Source organism: Vitis riparia, chromosome 15 (assembly GCF_004353265.1).
Source record: "Vitis riparia cultivar Riparia Gloire de Montpellier isolate 1030 chromosome 15, EGFV_Vit.rip_1.0, whole genome shotgun sequence".
Taxonomy (NCBI): Eukaryota; Viridiplantae; Streptophyta; class Magnoliopsida; order Vitales; family Vitaceae; genus Vitis; species Vitis riparia.
The window spans coordinates 3,165,945-3,192,633 of NC_048445.1; the positions used below are offsets into that span (position 1 = coordinate 3,165,945).

Below are 26,689 nucleotides of genomic sequence, written 5' to 3' on the forward strand. Positions count from 1 at the left end.
TATATGAATATATACATGCATGAGACAAGAAATTAAAGACTTATTTGATAATTGATTTTAAAATAATTTTTAAATTTTGAAAACAAATTTAAATAAAATAATTATTTAAAAATGAAGTGTTTTCAAAAAATATTTTTTGATTATTTTTTAAGAACTATTTAATAAATAATTATAAAAATATGGAGATCAATTAATAATAAAACATATTTAAAAATATAGAAAACGTGAATAACATTAATTTCAGATTTTTAAACAAACTTTTATTTCATAAAATATCAAATAACAGTTTTCAAAAACTGTGTTTCATTTTTTGAAAACACTTCCCAAAGAGAAATTAACTAATTCCTTCACGAGGGCTTGATAAAGAAAGTAGAAACATCCACATGGATCCCTGCAGATGGTCTTATGTTAATGAAGTGAGTTGCTCTGATAGAAAGGTTCTTGGGAAGATTATTTTTCTTCTCTGTTGCCCCTTTATTCTTCTTGCCTTCAGCTACCATGTAGAGCATACAAGCTTTATAACATCCTTTTATACATAGAGAGAGTAGCTAGGTGGTGTATTATAGTTACTATTCACCACTTAATATATGAATTTTGAAAATTAAAATAGGAGCTCACCATATCGCCTATTGAGGTACCGAGACAAACCATGGGCATTTCAATAGAAAATTAAAGATATATTTGACAATGTTTTTGAAACTTGTTCTAAAAAATTGTTAGAACAAAACTTCGTATGAGGGTTTAGAATATTCTTAACTTGTTTTTTATGTTTCTAAATATTTATTAAAAATAAATTTTTTTATGCTTTATTTTTAATCAATCATTCTCCTTACTTTTATAATTATTTTTAAAACGGCCCACAAACACAAGTATAAATAACAGGGAAAGTGGGTTTTCAATTCTTACTTTGAAAAAATATAAAGAAAAAGACCACAATTTTTCTAAGTACATGCACTAGTCATATAATTATTCCTCAAAATGACCATTTCACTTGTCATATCAACAACGACTCTTCTACATAAATGTTTCTTTTCCTTTTAACATGTTCTTTATTATTATTATTTATTTATTTTTTATTTTACAGTTTTTTCTTTTATAAACAAACATCTCGTATAAAAAGTGAGGTGGTTTAAAGAGTGTGGACATTAGGAGTGGTGAAATATGTGGATTATAGATGGGTTTGAATCTTGCAGAAATAAGGTTTATGGTTTTCTTCCACTTATTTATTTTTTTAAGATCAAATTGAGATTAATTTCAAGGACTTTAGTTGTTTAGGATATTTTCTTTCTTCTTAGCTCCACTTTCAATTCAAGGGATAGAAATACAGATAAAAAAAGAGTAAATTATTGATATTTTTTATTTTTTTTTTTCATGTAAAATTCTTGATATGATGATTGGTAGCCAAGAAAATCTGAAAAGAAAAACAAATCTGAGTCTTGACATCCTCTTGAATATCAATTCTAAATGGATATGTATGATCAGAAGGAAAGGAAAAAAAGGATTATTGGCTACCAATTAATTAGTAGATCCAACTCAATGCAAAGTTGAGGGTGCGGGCTGTCTCTTTCCCACTTGATTTTGAACCTTAAAAGTCCATACACAGAAATAAATAAAAATTTAAAATCTGCCACTTTAATCAAACCAGTGGATTTTGAGCTACAATTTCTGTATGTTTGGCGGCCAAATACACAAATCAAGTACGAAAACTTGATGGATGTGAGAACCCCGTGGTCCTAAGCTACAAATATGTGGTGCAACTCTCTCGAGTTTAATGCTAAGTACTTTTCTTTGGTTTGAGATTTTTTCTACTGAATTTTTTTTTTTGAGAAATAATTAATTTTAATGTCTATCAAAATGATAGTACATAAATCAAATATTTGGTAAAGTAAGTTGCCCTTTTTTCAATGTTTAGCATAGGGATGACACATTAACCATGAAGACAACATATCACAGCAAATGGAGGTGAAGTTAGGTTCTAGTTCACAACTAGTTTGGAAATGAATTAAGTTCTGGTTCATAACTAGTTTGGAAATGAATTTGTGACAGTATGGATCTCGTGTGTGCGCATGTGCCTGACATGTTGGAAACATTTTCTATTTTAAATAAAATAAAATAAATGTTTCAATTTTTATGATCCATTTAAAATTAAATCCATTCTGACATTATTTTCCCTAAAATGTGAGACACATCTAGCTACCATGTGACTCATCTTTTAATGGTAACTACCCATCAGTATTTATTTTATCTTTTTTTATGGGAAGAAGATATCAAGAAATATTATATTATACGTTAAAACTTCATAGGGATAAAAATCTCTATTCACAATAAGAAGTTTATACTTAAGTTTCCATTGGTGCATCGACATAAGGTTTTGGAAGAACTATCCAATGAATCCCCTAGAGGTATGATGTTAAATTTTCAATTTTATTATTTGTAATTTTAAGAATTTTCTAACATCACATTCAATATTTAATATCAGGAAGGCATGCAATTGATTATTCATGATTCGTGATGTTACTGTCCACACATTTTGTTAGTCCTTGTGTCGATTTTGAAGGCTTGAGAGAATGACTGGGTCCATTGGAGATTGCTACAGGGGAGAGAGATTAGAAAGGAACTTGACAAAGTATTTTGTGACAAGTTTGGCCAGCAATAAATGCAAGAGAAACGAAATAAAAAATAAACATTGAAGTTTTTAAAATTATTAAAGAAAAAGGTTGGATTTAATAAAGGGAAAACAACTTTTATCAGGCCACTTCACCACCAAGCTAAACTTGATTGATATTTATAAAAGCACATAAAATCGACTTATTATAATCTAAAATATTAAACCTAATAAAAAAATAAATTTTAATTATTTTTTTAAATTTATCAAACTACATCATCTATTTTGTAATTAAATTAAAAATTTTAATATTAAATATAAGAAAAGTATAAACTGGAAAATAATATTTTAAATATTTTTAAATAATTAAAAAGTAATCATATCTGTATCATGATTTTTTTATATCCTTAAATATATTTAACTAAATAAATCATATATTAAACTGTTTTTGAGTATATAAATCATTATTTTAAATTTGTTTTTAAGTATAATATATTTTCTCTATATATATATATATATCTATGAGTTTTTTCTAGGGTTCAGGCGGATTAATATCTCTAGCCATTAGAGCAACAGAGCTTGGGAGTTGCCAAGTGATGGCAGTTGTCGCCTTGCAACTTTAGCCGTTGATGTGGCCCGATATTAATGGCTTTAATCAATTTTAAATTTTGAGATATCATGGAGCCCAAAATTTTGCTAGTCTTTGACTTCATCGTACTAATCAGCCCAACTTAAGACCCAATTAGGCTCAAGCCCAAGGCTGGCCCAAGTTAGGCCCATTCCCAAAACAAGGCATGACCCACATGTCTTATTCTCATATAAAAATTTCCAAGCATACATGCATGTGACATATATATAACATTATAAAGCTCAAAATTTATTCGAAAATAAAACATTTCACTTTAGATTTATAAAACACATTCGATTAAAACCACAAATGACCATAAAAGCACAAATCTTCAAAGTTCATATATGGATGTAACATGTAATAATTATTCTTATTTTATGCAATTTTTCTAGACAAGACCTCTTGCAATGACAGCATCCTTGATAAACTTGAGTGACTCTTCAAGATCATCACATAATTGATTAGGATCAGGAATTATTTCTTCATCAACTGAAAGAACAAATGTCATTTTATTGATGTAACTTTGGAAATGAATCATCAATCCCTACGATAAAACACAGAATAAAAAGTTAGTCCTAATATTATTTCTTTTGAACTTTTTCATGATTTCTCACTTCTAATTATTTATAAAAAAAATTCTATTTGTTTTTCAACTATTTTTACAAAATGTTTTTTTAATCAAAATTTACATGAAGAATAAACCCTAAAAGATAGTTTCTCTTAGGATTTATTATTGAGAAGAAAAAAAGTTAATAGAAAAAAAAAGAAAAAAAAGATAGGTATAGAAGAGAAGAATGGGAACGGTGTTTTTATGATATTGGAAATTAGTAGGTAATGTATTAATATGGTTAGTATTTTAAAGTGAATGTGTAAAAGAAGAGAAGAATAGGAAGGGTGTTTTTATGATATTGGAAATTTGTAGGTGATGTATTAATACGGTTAGTATTTTAAAGTGAATGTATAAATATGATAAATGTAATTAAAAAATTGATGAATGCAAATATAATTTCTCGATTATGGTTCATACTTTCAAACCACAAAGGTCAATTTTTTATATTTGAGTTTTCAATGACCCATTTAATCAAATAACCACACACACACACACACACACACATATATATATAGACTTACTTGTGCTTGGCCGTAAATGCTTGGAGCAAGGAAAGCCATTGGATGACCATAAAAACCGATTTCTTCCATAGGTCCAACCACATTTGAGAAGCATATTGTCGTGTGATTCATAACTCTATGGTATAAAAATGCTGCAACCTATTTGCCATGCCAAAAAAAAGATCTCCAAGGTAAAATCACAAGAAGAAAATAGAAAGGAAAGAAAACAAAAAAATAGAAGTTAGATTTTATTATTATTATTATTATTTTTGGAAGAAGAGGAGTTTGAAAATGTATAATTTCCTAGGTGATCTATTTCAATATTAAGGATAAGGAAATTCATACCTTAACACCAAATAATTTGAGAATTGTCTTCATAATGAAACATGTAAATATAGCTTCATGAGAATGCTTCTTTCGATCGATTGTGGCTTTAGTTTGGCGAACATAGTCTAAAGGGTCATCATATAAGGCAATGGCAAAAGGGAGGAGCATAGATCCAATCCAATTTCCCCATTTCGCTTTGGACCCCTTCTCCATCATCTCCGCTAAAGCCTAATTACCATGAAATTTCATAATGAATAAACCAATCGATTTGTTTTGTAGCACATGAAGGATTTTAAGGTGATTGTTGTTAAAACATTTTTTTTTTCACTAACAATTTATTGAAGATATTTCTATAGAAAATTAATTAATATTTTAATTTAAATGGCAAATGTGTTTTGAAAGCATTTTGATAGTTATATCTATTAATAATCAAAGTATCAAGTTTAATGTATATTATAATCCTCTTATTGAGAGAACTTTTTAAACATTAAAGTTACTATTAAAACATAACTTCATACTCTTATACACCTTTCAAAGTAATATATTGGTTGTTTGGTTTTTGGGAAGTAATAAGAAAATAAAAAAAATGCTAAAAAAAATAGTTTTCTTATATTTGACTTCACCATAATTTTTTTTTTAAAATTAAATATAATTAAAATTCGTTAAAAATTTATACATTTAAAAATTATTTGATCTTTATATGATAGAAGAACTAAGTAGAATGAGTTTGAAGAAACGTATAAAAATAAATTATTGATTTTGAATCTAAATTTTATTTTCCTTCATTTTTTTTCCTATTTTATTTTCTTTAATAATTCCTATGTTTTATATACTATTTTTTATGTTTAAAAATAAAAAGTAAGAAATGCATCCAAACATGACCTTAACCGTTGTTGTTCTATACACTTTGAAAACAGAGGTTAAAAGCTGTTGAAAACAAAATCCCTATTATATCTTAAAGTTGGCCACACAGCAGCCACATTTTCCTACAAATATTCTTTCAAATTGAATATGAAAATCACTCACATGAAGCCCTGGTGATGGTCTTATATTCATCATAAGAGTTGCCCTCAGGCGAATATTCTTCGGAAGATTATTTTTCTTTTCGATGGCTCCTTTATCTTCCTTGGTCTCACCTGCAATTAATAAATGGAACATATGTTAAAGAGTTTCTACTCATATAGTTTAAAGATTATTTTATCTAGCTCTCTTCCAAATTTCCCAATTGATCATATTATATACATAGCTTCAATGTGACTTGTAAGCTTGAATACAATGGTTGGGCAGGTATGTTGAGATATTAGGAATACTTTCCTTATATCATTATTTCCTTATATCATTTAGTGTTGAGATATTAGGAATGTTTAGATATTAGGAAAGTTGAGATATTATGAATATTGAGATATTAGGAATATTGAGATACTATGAATATCAAGATATTAGGAATATTGAGATATTAGGAAAGTTGAGATATTAGGATATTAGTTGTTATTTCCTTATATCATTCTTTCCTTGTATCATTCTTTCCCATTCTTAGAATGGTGATTACCCTCTATATATACTCTGTACATGAACGAATGAAAGTATGAATGAAAAAACTACAATTTATCAATTTGAAGATGGTATCAGAGCCATGGAACTGAAATCCTGGATATTTTGTCGCTATGGTGGTCCGACAGCGATCAACCATCCTAAGACAAGCCCTAATATTGATAAGTCAACCTTCAAATGCACTCACTGCAATAAGACTGATCCCACCAGTCTGGATATCCCACAATTTCAAAGCAACGACTCTTGGTATGACCAGGAAAACAATAAGGAACCGAGGGTTTGAACCATGGACCTTTAGATCATGTTTAGGCTATCAACTTGCAACTTTGTTATTACTTATAATAATCGTGATCAACGGAAGAAGGATTCCAAGAAAACCTCGACTGCAATTGTTGCCGAAATAAAAACAGAGGCTAATGTTGTTGAGAAAGCCTCTGCATTGGTAGCCGCTACTGATCATGGTGGTAAGTTTTTAAATACTTTTACACCTGTTATTAATAGTACATGGATAATTGATTCTGGTGCTACAGATCATATGACTTTTGATTCTAGACAGGTTTCACCCCTTAGACCTTCCTCACAAAAAATTGTTTCCACAGCCAATGGTAACACAACCCCAGTTATTGGGGAAGGATCCTTAACTCTTACTGATACTTTGAATTTGGATTTTGTTTTAGTTGTTCCATCTTTAGATTACAATCTTTTGTCAGTTTCTCAAATCACTACAGCCTTATCTTGTATTGTCATTTTTTGGCCTGAATTTTGTGTGATTAAGGACATCCAAACAAGACAGACGATTGGTTGTGGTATTAAACGGGGAAAACTCTATTACTTGGACTTGCAGTCAAAGGATTCAAATAAGTTGCAACAAGCCTTGATGGCAGATGGATCTGAGGGGGAGAAGAAAAAGTCTGAAATTTGGTTGTGGCATCGACGTCTGGGACATGCTTCCTTTGGTTATTTAAAAAAATTGTTTCCTAGTTTGTTTGCAAAGAGTGATATTTCTGGTTTCCGTTGTGATATTTGTGAATTGGCTAAAAGTCATCGTGCTTCGTTTCCGTTAATTTTGAATAAAAGTCCGTTTCCTTTTATGGTTATACATTCTGATGTTTGGGGCCCATCCAAAGTCCCAACTTTGAGTGGCTCACGTTGGTTTGTTACTTTTATTGATGATTGTACCAGAATGACATGGTTATGCTTGATGAAGACCAAAGATGAAGTGAACTTGTTGTTTCAAAAATTTCATAAAATGATTGAAACTCAATACAATGCAAAGGTTCGGGTTTTGCGTAGTGATAATGGTGGAGAATATCAAAGTTCTGATCTTCAAAAGTATTTGGAAGGACATGGCATCATTCATCAAACTACTTGTTCCAATACACCCCAGCAAAATGGAGTCGCTGAACGAAAAAATCGACACTTGTTAGAGGTTGTTCGTGCTTCCTTGATAGCAGCAAAAACACCAATATCTTATTGGGGAGAAGCAATCACATCTGCCGCATACTTGATCAATCGGGTACCTTCTAGCTCAATTAACTTTCAAACACCTCTCCAAGCTCTTACTAATGTCGTTGTTGCCCCAACCGTCCCAAATCTACCTCCTCGTGTTTTTGGTTGCGTAGCATTTGTGCATCTACACAAGCACCAACGCACCAAGTTAACTTCCCATGCATTGCAATGTGTGTTTGTTGGATATGCATTGCACAAAAAGGGATATCGATGTTACCATCCTCCAACTCGACAAATGTATATTACAATGGATGTGGTGTTTCATGAAGATTCAATGTATTTTTCATCTGAGTTTGAACTTCAGGGGGAGTACCATAAGGAAATTCAGACTCTCGATTATGATTATCATATTTCTGAGGAAGATGAATCTGGACAATCTGAACTAGTGAACCAGGAAGTGGGTGAGTTGGATATGAGTGGTCAACAATTTGGGTCCGAAGATGTCTTCATTGAAATACCAAACCAATCGTCGTCTGTTGAGGGTGTTCTTAATTTGGAGCCTGATCCATTCATGAAACGGTTACCACATCGTCATAATAGAGGTATTCCTAAACCCACATATGAACCTGAATTGTCTACTAAAGTCAAATATCCCATGAGCAACTATGTGTCTACCCATCGTTTGTCTGAATCAAATAAGTCATTTGTAAATCAATTATCTACTGTAGCTATTCCTAACAGTGTGCAGGAAGCTTTAGCTAATCCAAGATGGAAAACAGCCATGAATGAAGAGATGAAATCATTGCAGAAGAATGAAACATGGGAACTCGTAGAATGTCCACCAGGAAAGAAGCCAGTTGGGTGTCGTTGGATCTATACTGTGAAGTACAAGGCAGATGGTAGTATTGAACGATTTAAAGCAAGACTGGTAGCAAAAGGGTACACTCAAACTTATGGAATTGACTACACAGAGACATTTGCACCTGTAGCTAAGATCAACACAATTCGAGTATTACTGTCTTTAGCTGCAAACCTAGATTGGCCATTACAACAATTTGATGTGAAAAATGCCTTTTTGCATGGCGAGTTATCTGAAGAAGTATATATGGATCTTCCACCAGGATGCATGGTGTCAGAAAAGCAATGTCAGAAGGTGTGCAGATTGAAGAAGTCATTGTATGGGTTGAAGCAATCCCCGAGAGCATGGTTTGGAAGGTTCACAAAGTCAATGAGAGCTTTTGGCTATCGTCAAAGTAATTCAGATCACACTTTGTTCCTAAAAAAGCAACATGGTAAGATTACGACACTCATCGTATATGTGGATGACATGGTAGTTACAGGAAATGATCCTGAAGAAAGAAAAGCTCTACAAAATTATCTATCTAGAGAATTCGAAATGAAAGATCTAGGTCCTCTGAAATACTTTCTTGGGATTGAAGTTTCTCGATCAAGTGAAGGAATTTTTCTGTCTCAAAGAAAGTATGCCTTAGATCTTTTACAGGAGACTGGAATGTCGGGATGTCAACCTATTAATACACCAATAGAAGAAGGTCTGAAATTGTGTGTTGAGCCTAATCAAGTATCAACCGATAAGGGAAGATACCAAAGACTTGTGGGGAGATTAATGTACTTAGCTCATACAAGACCAGATCTTGCTTATGCATTGAGTGTAGTGAGTCAATACATGCATAATCCTGGAGAACAACATATGAATGCAGTCATGCGTATTTTGAGGTATTTGAAGAATGCTCCTGGGAAGGGAATTTTATTCGCAAAAAAATGTTGATCATCAGAGTATAGAAGTATATACTGATGCTGATTGGGCTGGTGCAGTGGATGATAGGCGATCTACATCTGGTTACTTTACCTTTGTAGGTGGTAATCTTGTGACATGGAAAAGTAAGAAACAGAATGTCGTCGCTCGTTCAAGTGCAGAAGCGGAATTTAGAGGTATGGCTCTTGGACTTTGTGAGGCATTATGGCTAAGACTCCTCTTACAAGATTTAGGTTACCTATCTAGGCAACCAATCCGATTGTTTTGTGACAATAAAGCCGCATGTGATATTGCTCATAATCCAGTACAACATGATCGTACAAAGCATGTCGAGGTGGATAGATTCTTCATTAAGGAAAAGTTGGATGATAAGATTATGGAATTGCCTAAGATTCGATCAGAAGATCAATTGGCCGATATCCTTACCAAAGCTGTCTCAAGTCAAGTGTTCTCAAAATTTTTAGACAAGTTGGGCATGTGTGACATCTATGCACCAACTTGAGGGGGAGTGTTGAGATATTAGGAATACTTTCCTTATATCATTATTTCCTTATATCATTTAGTGTTGAGATATTAGGAATGTTTAGATATTAGGAAAGTTGAGATATTATGAATATTGAGATATTAGGAATATTGAGATACTATGAATATTAAGATATTAGGAATATTGAGATATTAGGAAAGTTGAGATATTAGGATATTAGTTGTTATTTCCTTATATCATTCTTTCCTTGTATCATTCTTTCCCATTCTTAGAATGGTGATTACCCTCTATATATACTCTGTACATGAACGAATGAAAGTATGAATGAAAAAACTACAATTTATCAATTTGAAGAAGGTAGAGAAATTGAACTGAGAATTAATGAAAGCTTACCATATCTTCTATTGAGATATCGAGAAAGACCAGCCAATGACACTCCCATTACAACATCGTTAATAGTCTGCAATGCCCCAAAACAATAAGATTTATTAAGTCTAAATAATGTTATATTATTTATCAATTTGAACAAAAAAAAATGAACTCAAACAACCTTATTTATTAAACCCGTAAGTTTACATTGTTATTTCACGTGTAGGCTTTTTCATTTTTAAATAAAAATTTTAAAAAAGTAATAATAAATTTTATGAAAAACATTAATTAGGTAATCAATTTATATTTATTTTAAATTATTTTTAAAAATAATCATTATTATTTTTTTAATTGAAATTTGTCTTATTTTTAAAAATAAAAATGTTGTATTATGTTTCTATTTAAATCACAAGTATACAAGGAAACTTAAAAGGGTCAAGCCAGTTTTTGGAATCAACTTACTGTTTTCATCCCATTCTTGATTTGTTTAATATCATCAAGACTAACGGTTCGGTAAACAAACCTCCTTGGCACATGCCCACCTCCCTTTTTCCAACCATTGCTGAGTGGTGTCATGGTATCCTTTAAGAAGAGAGTTGTAGCAAGAAACATCAAAACATCTATAATAGTATTCCAAACCAGTCGAATTGTCCACCAAATCCTGCCGGACTTTACCGGATCAGGATTCGAAGTCTTTTTCGCTGGCAAAGTTGGGAGAGCTTTCGGGTTGGAGATTTGACGGGAGCAAGCAAGGACAAGAGACATGAGGGACATGCCGTCACCCAGGGAATGATGGATTCGGAAAACGGCGACAGACTCGGCATCCGAGGTCTTAATGTTGAGAATATGGAGCTCCCAAAGAGGCTTAGAGTAGTCTATGTAGGTTTTACTGAGATTGGAGATGTAGTCTTCCACCATCTTGTCTGGTGAAGAAATGGTGTGGTGGAGGCTTGGTATTATTATGTGCTTGTCCAAGTCCACCTTTGTTGGAACCCATTTCATCCCTCCATCCTTTTTCACGTCCTTCACCTAATCGAGATAATATAAAAAAATGAATTGATAAGCCAAGAGGAGATGAGGTTTTTATCTTTTAAAAACAAAAAAATAGGACATGCATTCAAATAAAGCCTTACGTAAAAGAAGCTTGGTTTAGATATATATCATGCTAAGATATTAATTAATTTACCAAAAAGCTTTTTTCATACCTGCAAGCTAGAGAAACGAGGGTGCTTAAGCAGACTGTGCTCCAAATTGGCTTTAACAACATCCACATTGATTCTGATTTTGAACCCAGCAATGGCTATGACATAGACATTGAAGCAAGTTTCATGAAAAATTCGACCAACTGGACTCAAAGCTTCTCCTTCTTCTTCTTCTTCTTTGATATCCTCGGGTTTTTTGCCATCTCCTTCAACTTCTCTTGCTGCTGATCTCTTTGTTTGAATAGGCTTGAGAGCTTGCTGTTTTGAATCCAGATCACCTACTGGCTCCATGACACGCAGCTCAGCTTTTGGATGAGACTGAAACTATATCGGAATGTCAAGTATTGTGCAAACACATATATAGCAGTAGTCCAACGTACTTAAATGAAACGACAGGAAGGTTGTTGCTAGTTGGAGCGTTAGGACACATAAGTCTTTCATGTGGGACACCAGTAACATGATTTACATCAATTTTGATAAGATTTTTAATCGCGCATCATATGGTTGAGATATTGAAATGTTTGACCTTCAACTGATGTGTGAAACACATTTAAAAGGGCTGTGTTGTATTATGTGGCTTATATATATATATATATATATATATATATATATATATATATATATATATATATATGGAGAAAAATGGTTAAATATTGAAGTAAAACATACTGGAATGATGACATTTGCCATGCAAATTTATATTTTTATTATTGAGGGTGAACGATATGTTGGGGGTGCGAGGGGCAACGCCCCCTCATAATACGGTTTAAGGGTATTTTTAGAATTTTAATATCTGATGGTTAATATAAATATCCTTTTATATAACCTTAATTTTGGATATAATGAAAGTTTTCCTCTTTGTTCTTGTGGATATAAGCAATTTGCCAAACCATGTTAAATTTGTGTGTTTTCTTTTGTTTTTTTTCTAATTTTTTCACTAAGAATCGTTGCAAGAATCGTTGCCAAATCAACAGGCTGCATGAATGATCTTACCATGTGTTATACATATATAAACATATAAAAAGAAGCATCTAATTCTTTTATGCATGCTTCATTTGGCTCAAGGTGATATAGCTCACATGATAGAGCTTCACTTTTGTAGCTGGGGCATTTATTTGTCTAATAAACATCCTGCAATTAAGTAGGTAACTCTTACCTGCCAAAGTAAAGGGGAAAAGCTGATATCGTAAGTGAATGTTACTTGGAGTCTTTTACCCTTCCTAAGGTTTTCTCATTTGGGATCTCAAGAAAAGTCGATCAAATCGGTCTTTACGAATAGCTTAATGTACTATCCTTTTTATATACTTCTCTTACTAAAGTCTTTTTTTGGCCGGGTATATGTTTTTAGTTTCTTCTTCATTATCTAAATAAACCGAAGCCACTTATTAATAGGTATGTAGGTAGGTAGGCCCCCCTTCAAGTCATCAATGGAAATGGAAAGATGGCGTGCCTCCACCATTGTTGGTTCTGCTCCTATCTAGAATCCAGTGGCATATGAGTTATAAGACCACATTGGAAATTAATTTCGAACTCATAATATTGAAGTTTGGAATTTCAAATTGAATTTAGGATTAATGATAGAGACGGTACAAATTTTAGTTCCAAGAAATGGATTTGAGGGTTTTGCCAGGAAAGAATTTGGCTTGCACATGGAGAGTAATTGAACCAACTATCGTTTTTGAGATTTGGACGGAACTTGGGCATTCCTTTCAAATTTATGATAATTTCAACCACCGTACCAAACTTTCATGCCATGTTTTAATTGTAAAAAATGCCCAAAACGACCGACACTGTCAGTAGAAATAAGTTGTTATACTACTTTTTAAATAAATAGAAACCATTCAAGGATATTTTTGAGTAATTTGAGATATAAATACAAGGATCTTATAATATAAACAAATATAGAAAATTTTTAAAATATTTTTTTTAAAATATGATACCTTAAAATATTTCTAAATTTATGGTACTTTATGTCACATAGTTGCTATGTGGAACGTTAGGAATATTTTAGATACCCATTCTAAAAAAGTTATTTTTTGGGAATGGTTTTCTAAATTAGTTTTTGTTTTTTTGGAATAGAAGGTTTTTTTTTGAAAATTTAGAATGTTATCAAACTATTTAAAATTTAGAATTGTCCACCAAATCCTGCCAGAGTTTACCGGATCAGGATTCGAGGTCTTCTTTACTGGCAAAGATCAACATTGATTCTGGTTTTGCACCCAGCAATGGCTATGACATTAGCATTGAAGCAAGGTTCATGAAATATTCGAGCAGCTGGACCCAGAGGTTCTTCTTCTTCTTCTTCGATATCCTCGGGTTTTTCGCCATCTCCTTCTACTTCTCTTCCTGCTGATCTCTTTGTTTGAATAGGCTTGAGAGCCTGCTGTCTTGAATCCAGATCACCTACAGGCTCCATGATACTCAGCTCAGCATGTAGATGAGGCTGAAATTATATTGGAATGTCAAGTATTGTAGTTCACAACATACTTAAATGAATTGATAGCTAGGGAGGTTGTCGCTGGTCGTCTTTCATGTGGGACACCAATGACATGATTTACATCAATTTTGATAAGATTTTTAATGGTCTGATGTAGTTCAGATGTTGAAATATTTGACCTTAAAATGATGTGGGAAAGGCATAGAAGTCCAAAAGGCTACAAGTGATATTTATGTGTTGTATATTAATCATCTGATTCATTCATGCATGCTTCATTTGGCTCAAGGTGATATAGTTCATTTGATAGAACTTCACTTTTGCAGGTGGGTCATTTATTTGTCCAATAGACATCTTGTACTTGAGTAAGCAACTCTATTTTTTCAAAGTAAAGGAGAAGAGTAACAAAGATAGCCGATGAAGAATGATAGGTATCATCAATGGGATCAAATATAAATCGTACATGAATGCTACTTGGAGTCATTTATCCTCCCGATCAAAGCTTCTCTCATCCGAGATCTTTGGGAAAATTGTTCAAGTTAGTTTTTACAAATAGCTTGATACATCATCTTTTTTACTATCAGTCATGTGTAAATGATGTAGGTTTTGATGTATGAAGGTTCTTCTAATTTGACAAACAGAATGGTAGAATTAGAAAAAGACAAACAGACAAACAGACAAACAAGACGTAAACTTGGGTTAAGGAATATACTGAGGTTCGTGAGATTACTTATGATATAAACAAAATAAAATAAATGGCTGGTATGCTTAGCTTCAAAATTTGCCATAACTTTTAATTAATCATCATCCTGACCAATCCTTATAATCCCTAAAGGGCTTAATGATAATATTAAGAAAATCAAATCATTCCTCCCAAAAACGCCATTTGTTAATTATGTAGGTAGGTAGCCCTTTCACCCTTGATAACCACTGTTTTCACCCTTCAAGGTTACAGCTTCTTCCATGGAGGCCTCGTCATCTAGAAATGACTTTTGATTGTCACCCGTCAAAATTTTATTGGCATGCGCATCGAGTATAATAATAGTCTATTTTCGTACAAAAAGATTGATTTGACGACGAGGGAGTAGGTTTGAATCCAATTAATAAAGTTCGACCGACAAACACATGGCGTGGAAGGTAGCCACACAGAGCATGTGACAGGCTGGTAGCCATGCAGACTGTTTCTGCACCAATTATAATTTCAAATTCAATATGCTTCAATCATTCTCAGTCGGTTGAATGTTGAGATCATTCTAGGCCTGCATTTAATTAATTGTCTGCCGCCCAGCTGCATGCCTTCACACCATGAGATGATTTTGATTCGCATGATATATCAATATCAATACTATTTCAGAAACGTTGTACCTGGTGAGGAACGAAAGAAAATGATTGCGCTCCGATTACGTTTGAATTACAAAAGGAAAATTTTGGCTCATGAGTTATGTTTGGAAATGTGTTTTTAAAAACAATTTTGAGAACAGTTTGTTGATAACAGTTTAAGATATTTTATAAATCAAAAATTTATTTGAGAGCCTAAAATATTAATATATTTTCAAAAATAATTTTTATATATTATATTTTATTTTTAATCATTCTTCATATTTATATAATTATTTTTTTAAATAGTTATAAAAAATAAAAACAACTAAAAATATCTTCTCTAAAAATACCATATTTTTTAATAATTATTTTTTAAAATAAAATTTAAAACATAAATAAAAATAACTAAAAGATGTTTTTTGAAAATATCATATTTCCTATTTTTTATTATCAATTGTCCTTTTTTGTTTTTTTTTTTGTTTTTTTTTTCTAAAAAAATAGTTATCAAACACTTTGAATCTTTTCTATGGTTTATAATAATTGTTGATTTACGTGCAACGATTTATGGTGAAAATTAAAGAAAATGAAAAAGAAGAAAAACACACAGATTTAACGTGGTTCGGCAGATTGCTTACGTCCACGGGAATAAGGAAGAAGACTTTCACTATGTATCAAATTAGGGTTATATAAAAGGATATTTATACTAACCCTCAGGTAATGAAATTCCAAAAACAACCCCCCCCAACCTATCGTTTGCTCACAACAATAAAAATATAAGCTTGAATGGAAAATGTCGTCGCTCCACTCCACTTCACTCTGGCATTTGCTTATTTTTCTTCATATGTCTTTTTCACTTAATATGAGCCACATACTACAACAATCTCCATCTTGGCGAATATTCACTCCTCCCTTAAGAGACAAAAACATAGCTTGTAACTCCACCTGGGACAATAGGTTTAGGCATCTCCTATCTAGCATCTGGAGACATTAATCAAGTTCAAGCAATGCTTGAACTTTTCTATGGTAACAGGCTTTGTTAACATGTTTGTTGCATTCTCAAAGATGTGAACCTTCTCAAGTAACAATTCACCAGAAGAAACCAATTCCCTGATATTGTGAAACCTCACATCTATGTGTTTGGTCCTTGCATGATACACCTGGTTCTTTGCCAAATAAATTGCACTCTAACCGTCATAATATAATTGAACTCCATCTTGCTGAATACCCAACTCCTTGACCAAACCTGTAGGCCATAATGATTCTTTTGCAGCCTTAGCTATTGCCATATATTCTGATTCAGTAGTAGATAATGCAACTAAAGACTATATCATAGACTTCCAACAGATAGGTCTCCCACCGAGGGTGAATACATAACCTGTGGTAGACCTTCTATCATTCAAGTCTCCTACATAGTCTGCATCTACATATCCCCTAACTAAAGGATCACTCTGTTGTTTGCTAAACATGATGCCATAGTATATAGTACCCCTTAAGTATCTAAAAATCCACTTGACTACATCCTAATGCATTCTTCTCGAATTTGATAGAAACTTGCTCACCACACTAACAGCATGTGCCAAATATAGTCTTGTACAAACCATAACATACATCAAGCATCCCACTACACTTGCATATGGAACCTTTGACATGTCTTTCACTTCATCATCTGTCTTGGGGCATTGATTAGTAGACAATCTAAAATGATTTGCCAAAGGTGTACTTACTGGTTTTGCGTTATCCATATTGAACATCTCCAACACTCTCTTGACATAGTTATGCTGAGATGACCATAATCTCCCTGAAGTTCCATCCCTATGAATCTCCATCCCAAGGATCTTCTTGGCTGCACCTAAATCCTTCATGTCAAACGCCTTGCTCAACAAAGACTTCAACTTATTGACCTCAAACATACTCTTTGTAGCAATTAACATGTCATCCACATAGACTAATGAGAAAATAAATAACTCATCATCTAGGCTTTTTACATAAACACAACAATCATATGCACATCTCTTGTAGCCAATCCTAATCATGTAGGAGTCAAATCGTTTGTACCACTGCCTTGGTGACTGCTTCAACCTATGAAGTGATTTACTCAATTTACAGACCAAGTGTTCTTGTCCAGGTTGAATAAACCCTACTGGTTGTACCATATAGACCAACTCCTCCAAATCACCATGAAGAAAAGCTATCTTTACATCCATTTGCTCCAACTGCATGTCAAAATGGGCTACAAAACCCAACACTGTCCTGATGGAAGTGTGTCTGACCATGGGAGAGGAGATCTCATCATAGTCAACCCCTTTCCTCTGTGAGTAACCTTTTGCTACTAAACAAGCTTTGAAATTTTCACCAATTTTTTTTTTCCTGAAACTGCTTCTTTATTCTTGTACACCTATTTACATCTTATTACTTTCTTTTCCTTGGGAAGCTCCACCAAATCCCATGTCTAGTTTTTATGCAAAGATTGAATCTCTTCCACCATAGCACCCATCCATCTACTTTTCTCTTGGCTGTGTATTGTCTCTTGAAAAGTAGTAGAATCCCCGCTACTAGTAATCAATGCATAAGAAACCAAATCTTCAAAACCATACCTGGTAGGTGGCCTAATAGTGCGTCTGTGTTTATCTATGACTATATTGTGATGCTGCTGATATTCTGAACTAGACTTCCCCATATTCCGAGCATGATCCTCTATATCATGGGTCTTTAATCCCACATGTATCAGCTGCTTATTACTGTTGTAATTTTTTTGTTCCTGTTTCTCTCATTTTTTAGTACATTATAACATGCCTTTCTCATCAAAAACCACATCTCTACTGATCACCACCTTGTTTGCCTTTGGATCCCAGAGCTTGAAACTTTTCACCCATTTCTAATACCCCAGAAAAATACATTGTCTAGACTTCGCATGAAGCTTTGATATCTCCTCATTAGGAATGTGCACATAGGCTGGGCTCCCAAATACTCTCAAACCAGAGTAATATATCGGACTGCCTATTCATACCTTCTTTGCTACTTTCCCATCTAATGTTGCTCTAGGTGACCTGTTGATCAAGTAACATGCCATGTTCATTGCTTCTACCCAAAATTTCTTTTCAAGGCCTGCATTCAATCTGAGACATCGAGCTCTTTCAATTATTGTTTTATTCATCATTTCTGCTACACCATTCTGCTGTGGTGTCTTGCGTACTGTGAAGTGTCTCTTAATCCCATGCTGCTCACACAATTCCGTGAACTTTCAATCTATATACTTAGTACCATTATCTGGCCTGAGGCATTTTATCTTTCTTCCTATCTGGTTTTCTACTTCAGCTTTCCACAACTTAAAATTGTCAAACATTTTTGACTTGTGCCGCATGAAGTACACCCAAACCTTTCATGAGCAATCTTCAATAAAACTCACAAAATACATATTTCCTCCCAATGATGCTACCCTTACTGGTTCCCAAACGCCTGTATGAACATAGTCAATAAACTCCTCTGTCTTGTGTGTGGCTGTCTTGAACTACACTTTATTATGTTTCCCAAAAACACAATGCTTGTAGAAATCAAGATTACATGTTTTGATACCCTTCAACAGATTTCTCTTATGAAGCTCCATCATTCCACGCTCACCCATATGCCCTAACCGCATATGCCACAAGACTGTACTATCTGACTCAGACTCTGTGGTTGCAATTCCACCTACAATTGTGGTACCTAACAGTTTATAAATATTTCCTACTAGTTTCTACCTTTCATCACTCTCATAGCACCTTTACTCACCTTCATTACTCCACTTGTAGACTTGTAACTAAACCCGTTACAGTTTAAAGTCCCTAAGGAAATAAGATTCTTCCTTAAATCAGGTACATGTCTAACATCACACAATGTTCTAACAACACCATCAAACATTTTAATTCTGATATTCCCTATTCTAACAACCTTACATGAAACGTCATTACCCATCAGAACAGAACCAGAATTTACTAACCTATAAGTGTTAAACCAATCTTTATTGGGTGTCATATGATAAGAGCATGCTGAATCCAAGATCCAAGAATCTGTAAGATGATCTAAACTGGATGAAACCGATAGCATATCACCATCACCACTCTTTGAGTCTTCTTATGCCACTACATTCGTAGACTTTGATGAACCCTCTTTATTTTTCGATATCGAGCCCCCTTTTTTTTTTTCTCTAGACAATCTCGTTTCATGTGCCCCATTTTTCTTCACTTATAACATTGCATGTCATTTCTCTTCCTAGATTTAGATCGAGATTTATTGTTACTTGATTAGCTCTGGGACTTGTTTATCCCATGTTTCGAATTACTCTTTGCCACAAGCCCTTCACCACGAGAACTCTCATCATTGACTTTCTTCCTTTAATTGAATCCTAAAAGAACATTTGTGATCTCCTCCAAATCAAGAGTTTCTTTCCCCCACATCAGAGTTGTAACCAGATTTTCATACATAGAAGAAGCAGGAAGGGAATTCAGTAACATCAACGCCTTGTCTTCGTCTTCGAACTTCACATCAATTCGCTTCAAATCACTGATGATATGATTGAACAAGTTGATATGTCGGCTTAGATATGAGCCCTCTGCCATCTTAAGATCATATAGTTTCTGCTTAAGATACAACTTGTTCGTCAACGACTTAGACATATACCGACTTTCCAATTTCAACCAAATTGCCGCTAGTGATTCCTCATCCATGACATGGTACATCACGTCATTAGCCAAACAAAGCCTGATAATTGTCGCAGCCTTCGCTTCCAAATCCTTCGATCCATGTTGTTCATTCCTTCTGGTTGCTTTTTGTATAACGCCTTCACCATACCTTGTTGCACTAACAAATCCTTAACCCTCCTCTGCTATAGACCGAAATTCCCATATCCATCGAACTTGACCACGTCAAACTTGATCGCATAAGAAATCTCAGACATCGAACCTCACGCTCTGATACCAATTGTTGATTTATATGCAACGATTTATGGTGAAAATTAAAGAAAACGAAAAAGAAGAAAGACACATAGATTTAACGTGGTTCGACAAATTGCCTACATCCACGGGAACAGGGAAGAAGACTTTCACTCCGCTTCGCTCTGACATTTGCCCATTTTTCTTCATATGTCTTTTTCAATTAATATGAGCCATATACTACAACAATAATAAAAAAATATAAAAAATTATTCAAAAATTCATGTGTATTTTCAAATTTTATATTAGGAGATTATTTAAAAAGCTATATAGAAAATATATGTATACATATCAAGTTCAAATCTTTTTTTTTCATTTCTGAATTTTTTTTTTCTCTGTTTTATTTTCCACCTTCACTCTCTCCTCGATTTTCTAAGTTCAGAAGAAGCTTAAATAACATACTCAAAATTTCATCTTATTGATGCTTTAAGATGGTAGAAACCACCTCAAATATTTTTCCAAACCATAATAATGACGAGAGTTTAATTTAAAATTGAAATTTCATGAGCTGATGAATAATATTCAACCTAGACATACTGTCCACATGTAATGAAAAAATCTTTAGTTTTAATATATCTTCCTATCTATCTTAAGACTTAAATTTGAGTTCAAAAATTGTAAATGATTTGGGGAAAGTATTTATTCAAGTATATATATATAAAAAAAATTCTAACTCAAAATTTTAGGTTTTGTTTGGTAACTATTTTCGAAAACAATTTTGAATTTTTTTTTTTAAGAACAGTTTTTAAAAATTGTTCTCTACTGTTTTATAAATTAAATAAAAGTCAATTTGAAAACTTAAAATGCTTTTAACCTATTTTTAAATATGTTTTAAAAATAATTTTATATCTAATACTTTATTTTTAATCATTCTATATGCTTACATAATTATTTTTTTAAACGGTCCTGACAAAAAAGTAAAAATAATAGGAAACAACTAAAAAATATTTTTTTAAAATAAAAAACAGTTTCTAATTACTAAGCATGTTTTCTTAATTTTTGTTCTAAAAAATAGAAAATTGTTCTTGAAAATAGTTATCTAACGTACTCTAAAGTTTTTCTTTTCTTCCAATCAGTCACATGTATAACCTGTATTTCAAATTTCAACTTTCCTTATATTTCAATTCACATCACCATTACAATATTTTTTTAAAGATTTTCAATATTTGAAAATTATATTTTTCTTTTAATTTTTTGAAAATTTTTATCATTAAATATTTCTTTTAAAAAATGAATAGTATTCATATGCAAAATTAGTATGGGTAATTTTATCAACTATATTTTCAACTCTTTGATATTTCTTCAACGTTTTACTCCTTTATTGATGATTATAGGAAACAATCCTAATCCAACGTCGATGTAAAGTTATGTCATGTAATGTTGATTTGAATGAAAAGTCTAGCCTATTGCTAGTCGAGACAAATTATAAATGTTTTCAGAACCGGACAAGACATTGAACCGGAAAAGTTATCGGTTCACGGTTCACTGGTCGGACTGGTGGTCGAACCACGGTCGAATCGGTGACGTCATAAATATATAATTTATATTTTATTAAAATTAAAAATAATTTTAAATACATATAATTAAAAATTAATAATATTTGTAATATTATTTATTCATTTTTATATAAATGTATTAACATTTTTAATTTATTAAACAAAATATATACAATATTTAAATATGAAAAGAAAATGGTAAAAATCATATTTAGATATTAAACATATTGAAAATGAAAAAAAAAATGTATTATGTAATTATATATATATATATATATATATTATTTTTTTAAAATAACCTATATATTTGTTCATTGTTAAATTTCAACATAAGGATGGTTGTAGTAGAGTGAATAATATTGTATTAGGAAACCTCAAGGTCTATGGTTCATGCTCTCCTGGTTGCAATAAAAAGAGTTGAGTTTTTCCTTAAATTTCTTGATCCCATATCGAAAGTAGATGAAACATAAATAGATTTATAAACCTTTTTCCATTCCTTGCAAATTAGAAGATTGTTGGGTCAGGCCACAGAGCTCATTGCCTAATTTAATAGGTCATTTTGCCAAGAAAACTCATCATAGGAGTGGACACTAGGCCAAAGGAAATGTGAGCTTGGCAAAAAGAAAAAGAGGTGGTGGAGTTTGACCCATTCGGTTCTTAAAGAACCATTCGGGTCATCAATCCAACTGTTGATTTAATCGGTTCGAGACCAGTCCAATTGATAGATGGTCCAAAAAGGGGAACTATATAGGAAAGCCCTCCGACTGGTGGTCCAACTCGTCTTGTTTTTAAAACAATGCAAATTATCATCAACCAACCACAAAAAACCACAAAATGCAAGCACATCAATCAACCTAGCTAATTAGGATGATGCTCGATAACGAATTTAATCCAAATTCCAACTTATCCAATTGAGAAACAAATTTATAAGATACACTAACCAAAGGTTTATAGTCCCTATTTGGTAGCAATCAGCATTATTAGTATATATGAAAGCAAAGATGAGTACACAACATTTTCACAATTAACATAATTCAAGCATAATGTAATATGGTGATCGGTATTTTTTGTGTGTAATCACTCTTCATTAAATGAGATTTTCCTTAACAATCCCTCTTGCTATAACAACATCCTTCATGAGCTTGAGTGTTTTCTTCAATATCATCACATAGTTGGTGAGGGTCAGGAATGATCGCTTCATCAACCGATAGAATAAATGTCATTTTATTCGTGTAACTTTGAAAGTGAACCATCAATCCCTACACCAAAGCACAATTATTATGCTTATTAAGACTAACTAAACTCAACTCTATGTTATAAATTATAATATTTTCATAGCCAAATGCAATTAAACAAAAGGCATATTTTGGCTTAATGAGATGTGTATATATACTTACATGGGGTTGCTTGCCCACAGCAACTTGGAGCAATGAAAGCCTGACCATAAAAACCGATTTCTTCTATAGGTCCAACTATGTTTGAGAAGCACAATGTGGTGTGATTTGGAACTCTGTGGAATAGAAATGCTGCAGCCTGTTTTACCAAATGATTTCCGAAGTAGAATGATTAATTTAGACTAGAAACAGTGAAATTAAACAACCAAGGGGGAATTGCAAGCATATATACATATATGTGTCCAATTTTTTGTGTATTTGGTTCCAAAAAATTGCAAAGAAGTTCATACGCACCTTAATTCCAAATAACTTGAGGACTAACTTAATAGTGAGAAATGTGTATGCAGCTTCTTGAGACTGCTTCTTTCTGTCAATGGTAGCCTTAGCTTGGTAAACATAGTCTAACAGGTCATCTTGTAACGCAATAGTGAAGGGGAGAAGCACAGATCCAATGCAGTTACCCCATTTTGTTTTGGTCCCCTTCTCCATCATATCAGCTAAAGCCTAGCATTTTGATGATAGGATACGATATAATCAATCAAATTTACAGTACATGGATAATTAATTTACTCAAGTTCATTTATAAATTTGAAAATTCAGATTTGATGCATACAAAAAATGTTAGTTGCACCATCATTTTTACTATCTTAACGACCATATTTTCATATAAATCTTTTGAATTCAACAGGAAAATGACTCACATGAATCCCTGGGGAAGGTCTTATATTAACGAGATCGAGTGGCCCTGAGGCGAATGTTCTCAGGAAGATTATTTTTCTTCTGTGTAGCTACTGCCTCTCCCTTAGCCTCACCTGCCATTAAGGAGATATGTTAAGAATCTCACCTTACATTAGATGAAGTATTCTAGTTGTTTAGGTATAAAGTTGCAAGCTCACCATATCTTTCTGTTGAGATATTGAGAAAGACCAGCCAATGACACCCCCATAACCACATCGTTGATAGTCTACAATGCACAAAACCACAATGATCTTTTTAGTTTGTGTCATGAATAAGAGTGAGACAATGATTTTAAGAAGCATTTAATTTTATCTTAAGTATTTGATAAAATTTGAGAAACACTTCTACAAATGTGAAAAATTATTTATAGTGTTAAAAAATCACTTATATTGTTTTTTGAAGAAATATTTGATAGACAATTATCTTAAAACATTTTTAAAGAATATACTTTCATTAAAAATATTTTGAGTAAAAATATTATCAAACATACTCTAAAACTGTACTTTGAAATGTTTTTATGAGAACCTTGTGGTCCTAAGCTACAAATATGTGGTGTAACTCTATGGAGTTTAATGCTAAATACTTTTCTATGGTTTGGGAAATTTTCTACTGCTTTTTTTTTTATTTTATAGAAATAATTAATTTTAATGCCAATCATAATGATAGTACATAAATTAAATATTTGATAAAGCAAGATGCCTTTAGACGCAACGTCAACATCCTTTTTTAATGTTTAACGGTTAAAGTCATGTTAGGACTTGTCATATCAAGTGGAGGTGAAGTTAGGGCTTGTCATTTATGGTTCATAACTAGTTTGGAAATGAATTTATGGCAGCATGGATTTCATGTGTGTGACATGTTGGAAACATTTTTTATTTTAAATAAAATAAGATAAATGTTTTAAGTTTTGTGTTCTATTTAAATTTAAATTTAAATACATTATTTTCCCTAAAACATGTGACACATTAAATACAAACACATCTCTTAGTGTTGTAACCATCATTTATAGTTATGACACACTTTTAGTGGTAACTACTACTCCGTATTTATTTTGTCTCCTTTGATGGAAAGAAAATATAAGAAAATATCATATTTTATATTAAAACTTTATATGGATAAGAGTCTCTAGTTTATAGGAAGTTTGTGAGTTTCCATCATATATAAGGTCTTAGAAAAACTAGCCAAACAAATCCCTAATTTTATTCTGTTTTTTATTTATTCCCAAAAATTGTGAATTTGATGGCCATAGCTAGAGGTATGATGTTGAATTTCTACTTTTATTATTTTCAATTTTAAGAATGTTCTAATATGACATTTAATATTTAATATCAGAAAGGTACGTAGTTGATTATTTATGATTCCGATGTTAATGTCCACACATTTTGTTGATCCTTGTGTTGATTTTTAAGTCTTGATAGAATGACCTCAATCTTGGGTCCATTTGAGATTGCTAGAGAATAGAGAGATCAAAAAGGAATTTGACTTATTTTATGACAAGTTTGGTCCGCAATAAATACAAGAGAAAGAAAATGAACGGTAAATATGGAAGTTTTAAAAAATTATTAAAGAAAAAGTTTAGATTTAATGAAATTTCAAATTTTAATGTTGGGTGAAATTTATCTTTTATATATATATATATATATATATATATATATATATATATATATATATATATATATATATATATATTATTTTATTCTTTATATTTGAAAAATAAAGGAAAACAACTTTTATCATGTCATTTCACCACCAAGCTAAACTTCATTAATATTTATAAAAGCACATAAAATCGATTTATTATAATCTAAAATATTAAAACTAATAATTTTTTTTTAATTTATCAAACTACATAATCATTTTTGTCATTAAATTAACATTTTAATATTAAATATAAGAAAAGTATAAACTTGTAAATAAAATTTTAAATAATTAAAAAGTAGTCACATCTGTATCATGATTTTTTTATATTCTTAAATATATTTAGCTAAATAAATCATTATATTAAACTGTTTTTGAGTATATAAATCATTATTTTAAATGGGTTGTTGAGCATAATATATATATTTTTTCTCTCTCTCTATATATATACCACAATTTTTATCATTTATTATTTCTTTTAAATATAAAAAATCTTAGAGACTTACACCAAAAAACAATGACTTCTAAAAACTAAAAAATTTAAAAAAAAATTATCATCTAAAATTTTAAAATATTTAAAATAAATTATAAGGACACTGGGTAAACATGTACCTTTTTTTATATAAGAACTTCTATTTTCATATAGAAATTATTAAAACTTTTTGTTTCTAAAAAAGAAAAATGAAAAAGTGTATCCGAAGGAGACATTTTTAGTTAGAATATTGTTTGAGGTGGTGCAAATCCCTCACAGTATCTCTAACAACCTATGTAGATATGTACCCAATTTTGTAAGAATCAGGAAAAAACTATCTTGAAATTTTGAGATATCATGGAACCCAAAATTTTGCAATTCTTTGACTTCATCGTTCTAATTAACCCAACTTAAGACCCAGTTAGGGTCAAGCCCAAGCCTGGCCCAAGTTAGGCCCATTCCCAGAACAAGGCATGACCCACATGTCTTATTCTCATATAAAAATTTCAAAGCATACATGCATGTGACATATATATAACATTAGAAAGTTCAAAATTTATTCGAAAATAAAACATTTCACTTAAAACACATACGATTAAAACTGCAAATGACCATAAGAGCACACAGATCTTCATAGTTCACATAAATGTAACATGTACTAATCATTCTTATTTTATGGAAATTTTATGGGCAAACCCTCTTGCAATGACAACATCTTTGATAAACTTGAG

General features: G+C 32.0%; 1 protein-coding gene across 3 annotated transcripts in view; it reads right to left on the minus strand.

Moving 5' to 3' along the window:
• Positions 1–3,506: 3,506 nt before the first annotated feature.
• The window catches only part of LOC117932331 (O-acyltransferase WSD1-like), a 50,608-nt gene continuing 27,425 nt past the window's right edge, over positions 3,507–26,689 (minus strand). The window contains exons 1-7 of one of the 3 annotated variants that reach the window (XM_034853541.1): positions 11,503–11,819; positions 10,760–11,326; positions 10,322–10,388; positions 5,697–5,806; positions 4,689–4,898; positions 4,365–4,502; positions 3,507–3,777 (exon numbers count right to left, since the gene is read on the minus strand). In XM_034853541.1, the coding sequence (XP_034709432.1) occupies positions 3,622–3,777; positions 4,365–4,502; positions 4,689–4,898; positions 5,697–5,806; positions 10,322–10,388; positions 10,760–11,326; positions 11,503–11,790 (1,536 nt within the window). In that variant the 5' untranslated portion in view covers positions 11,791–11,819 and the 3' untranslated portion in view covers positions 3,507–3,621. Of the gene's footprint in view, positions 3,778–4,364; positions 4,503–4,688; positions 4,899–5,696; positions 5,807–10,321; positions 10,389–10,759; positions 11,327–11,502; positions 11,820–26,689 lie in introns of those variants that run through there. The other 2 variants (XM_034853544.1, XM_034853543.1) reach the window with 2 other exon arrangements.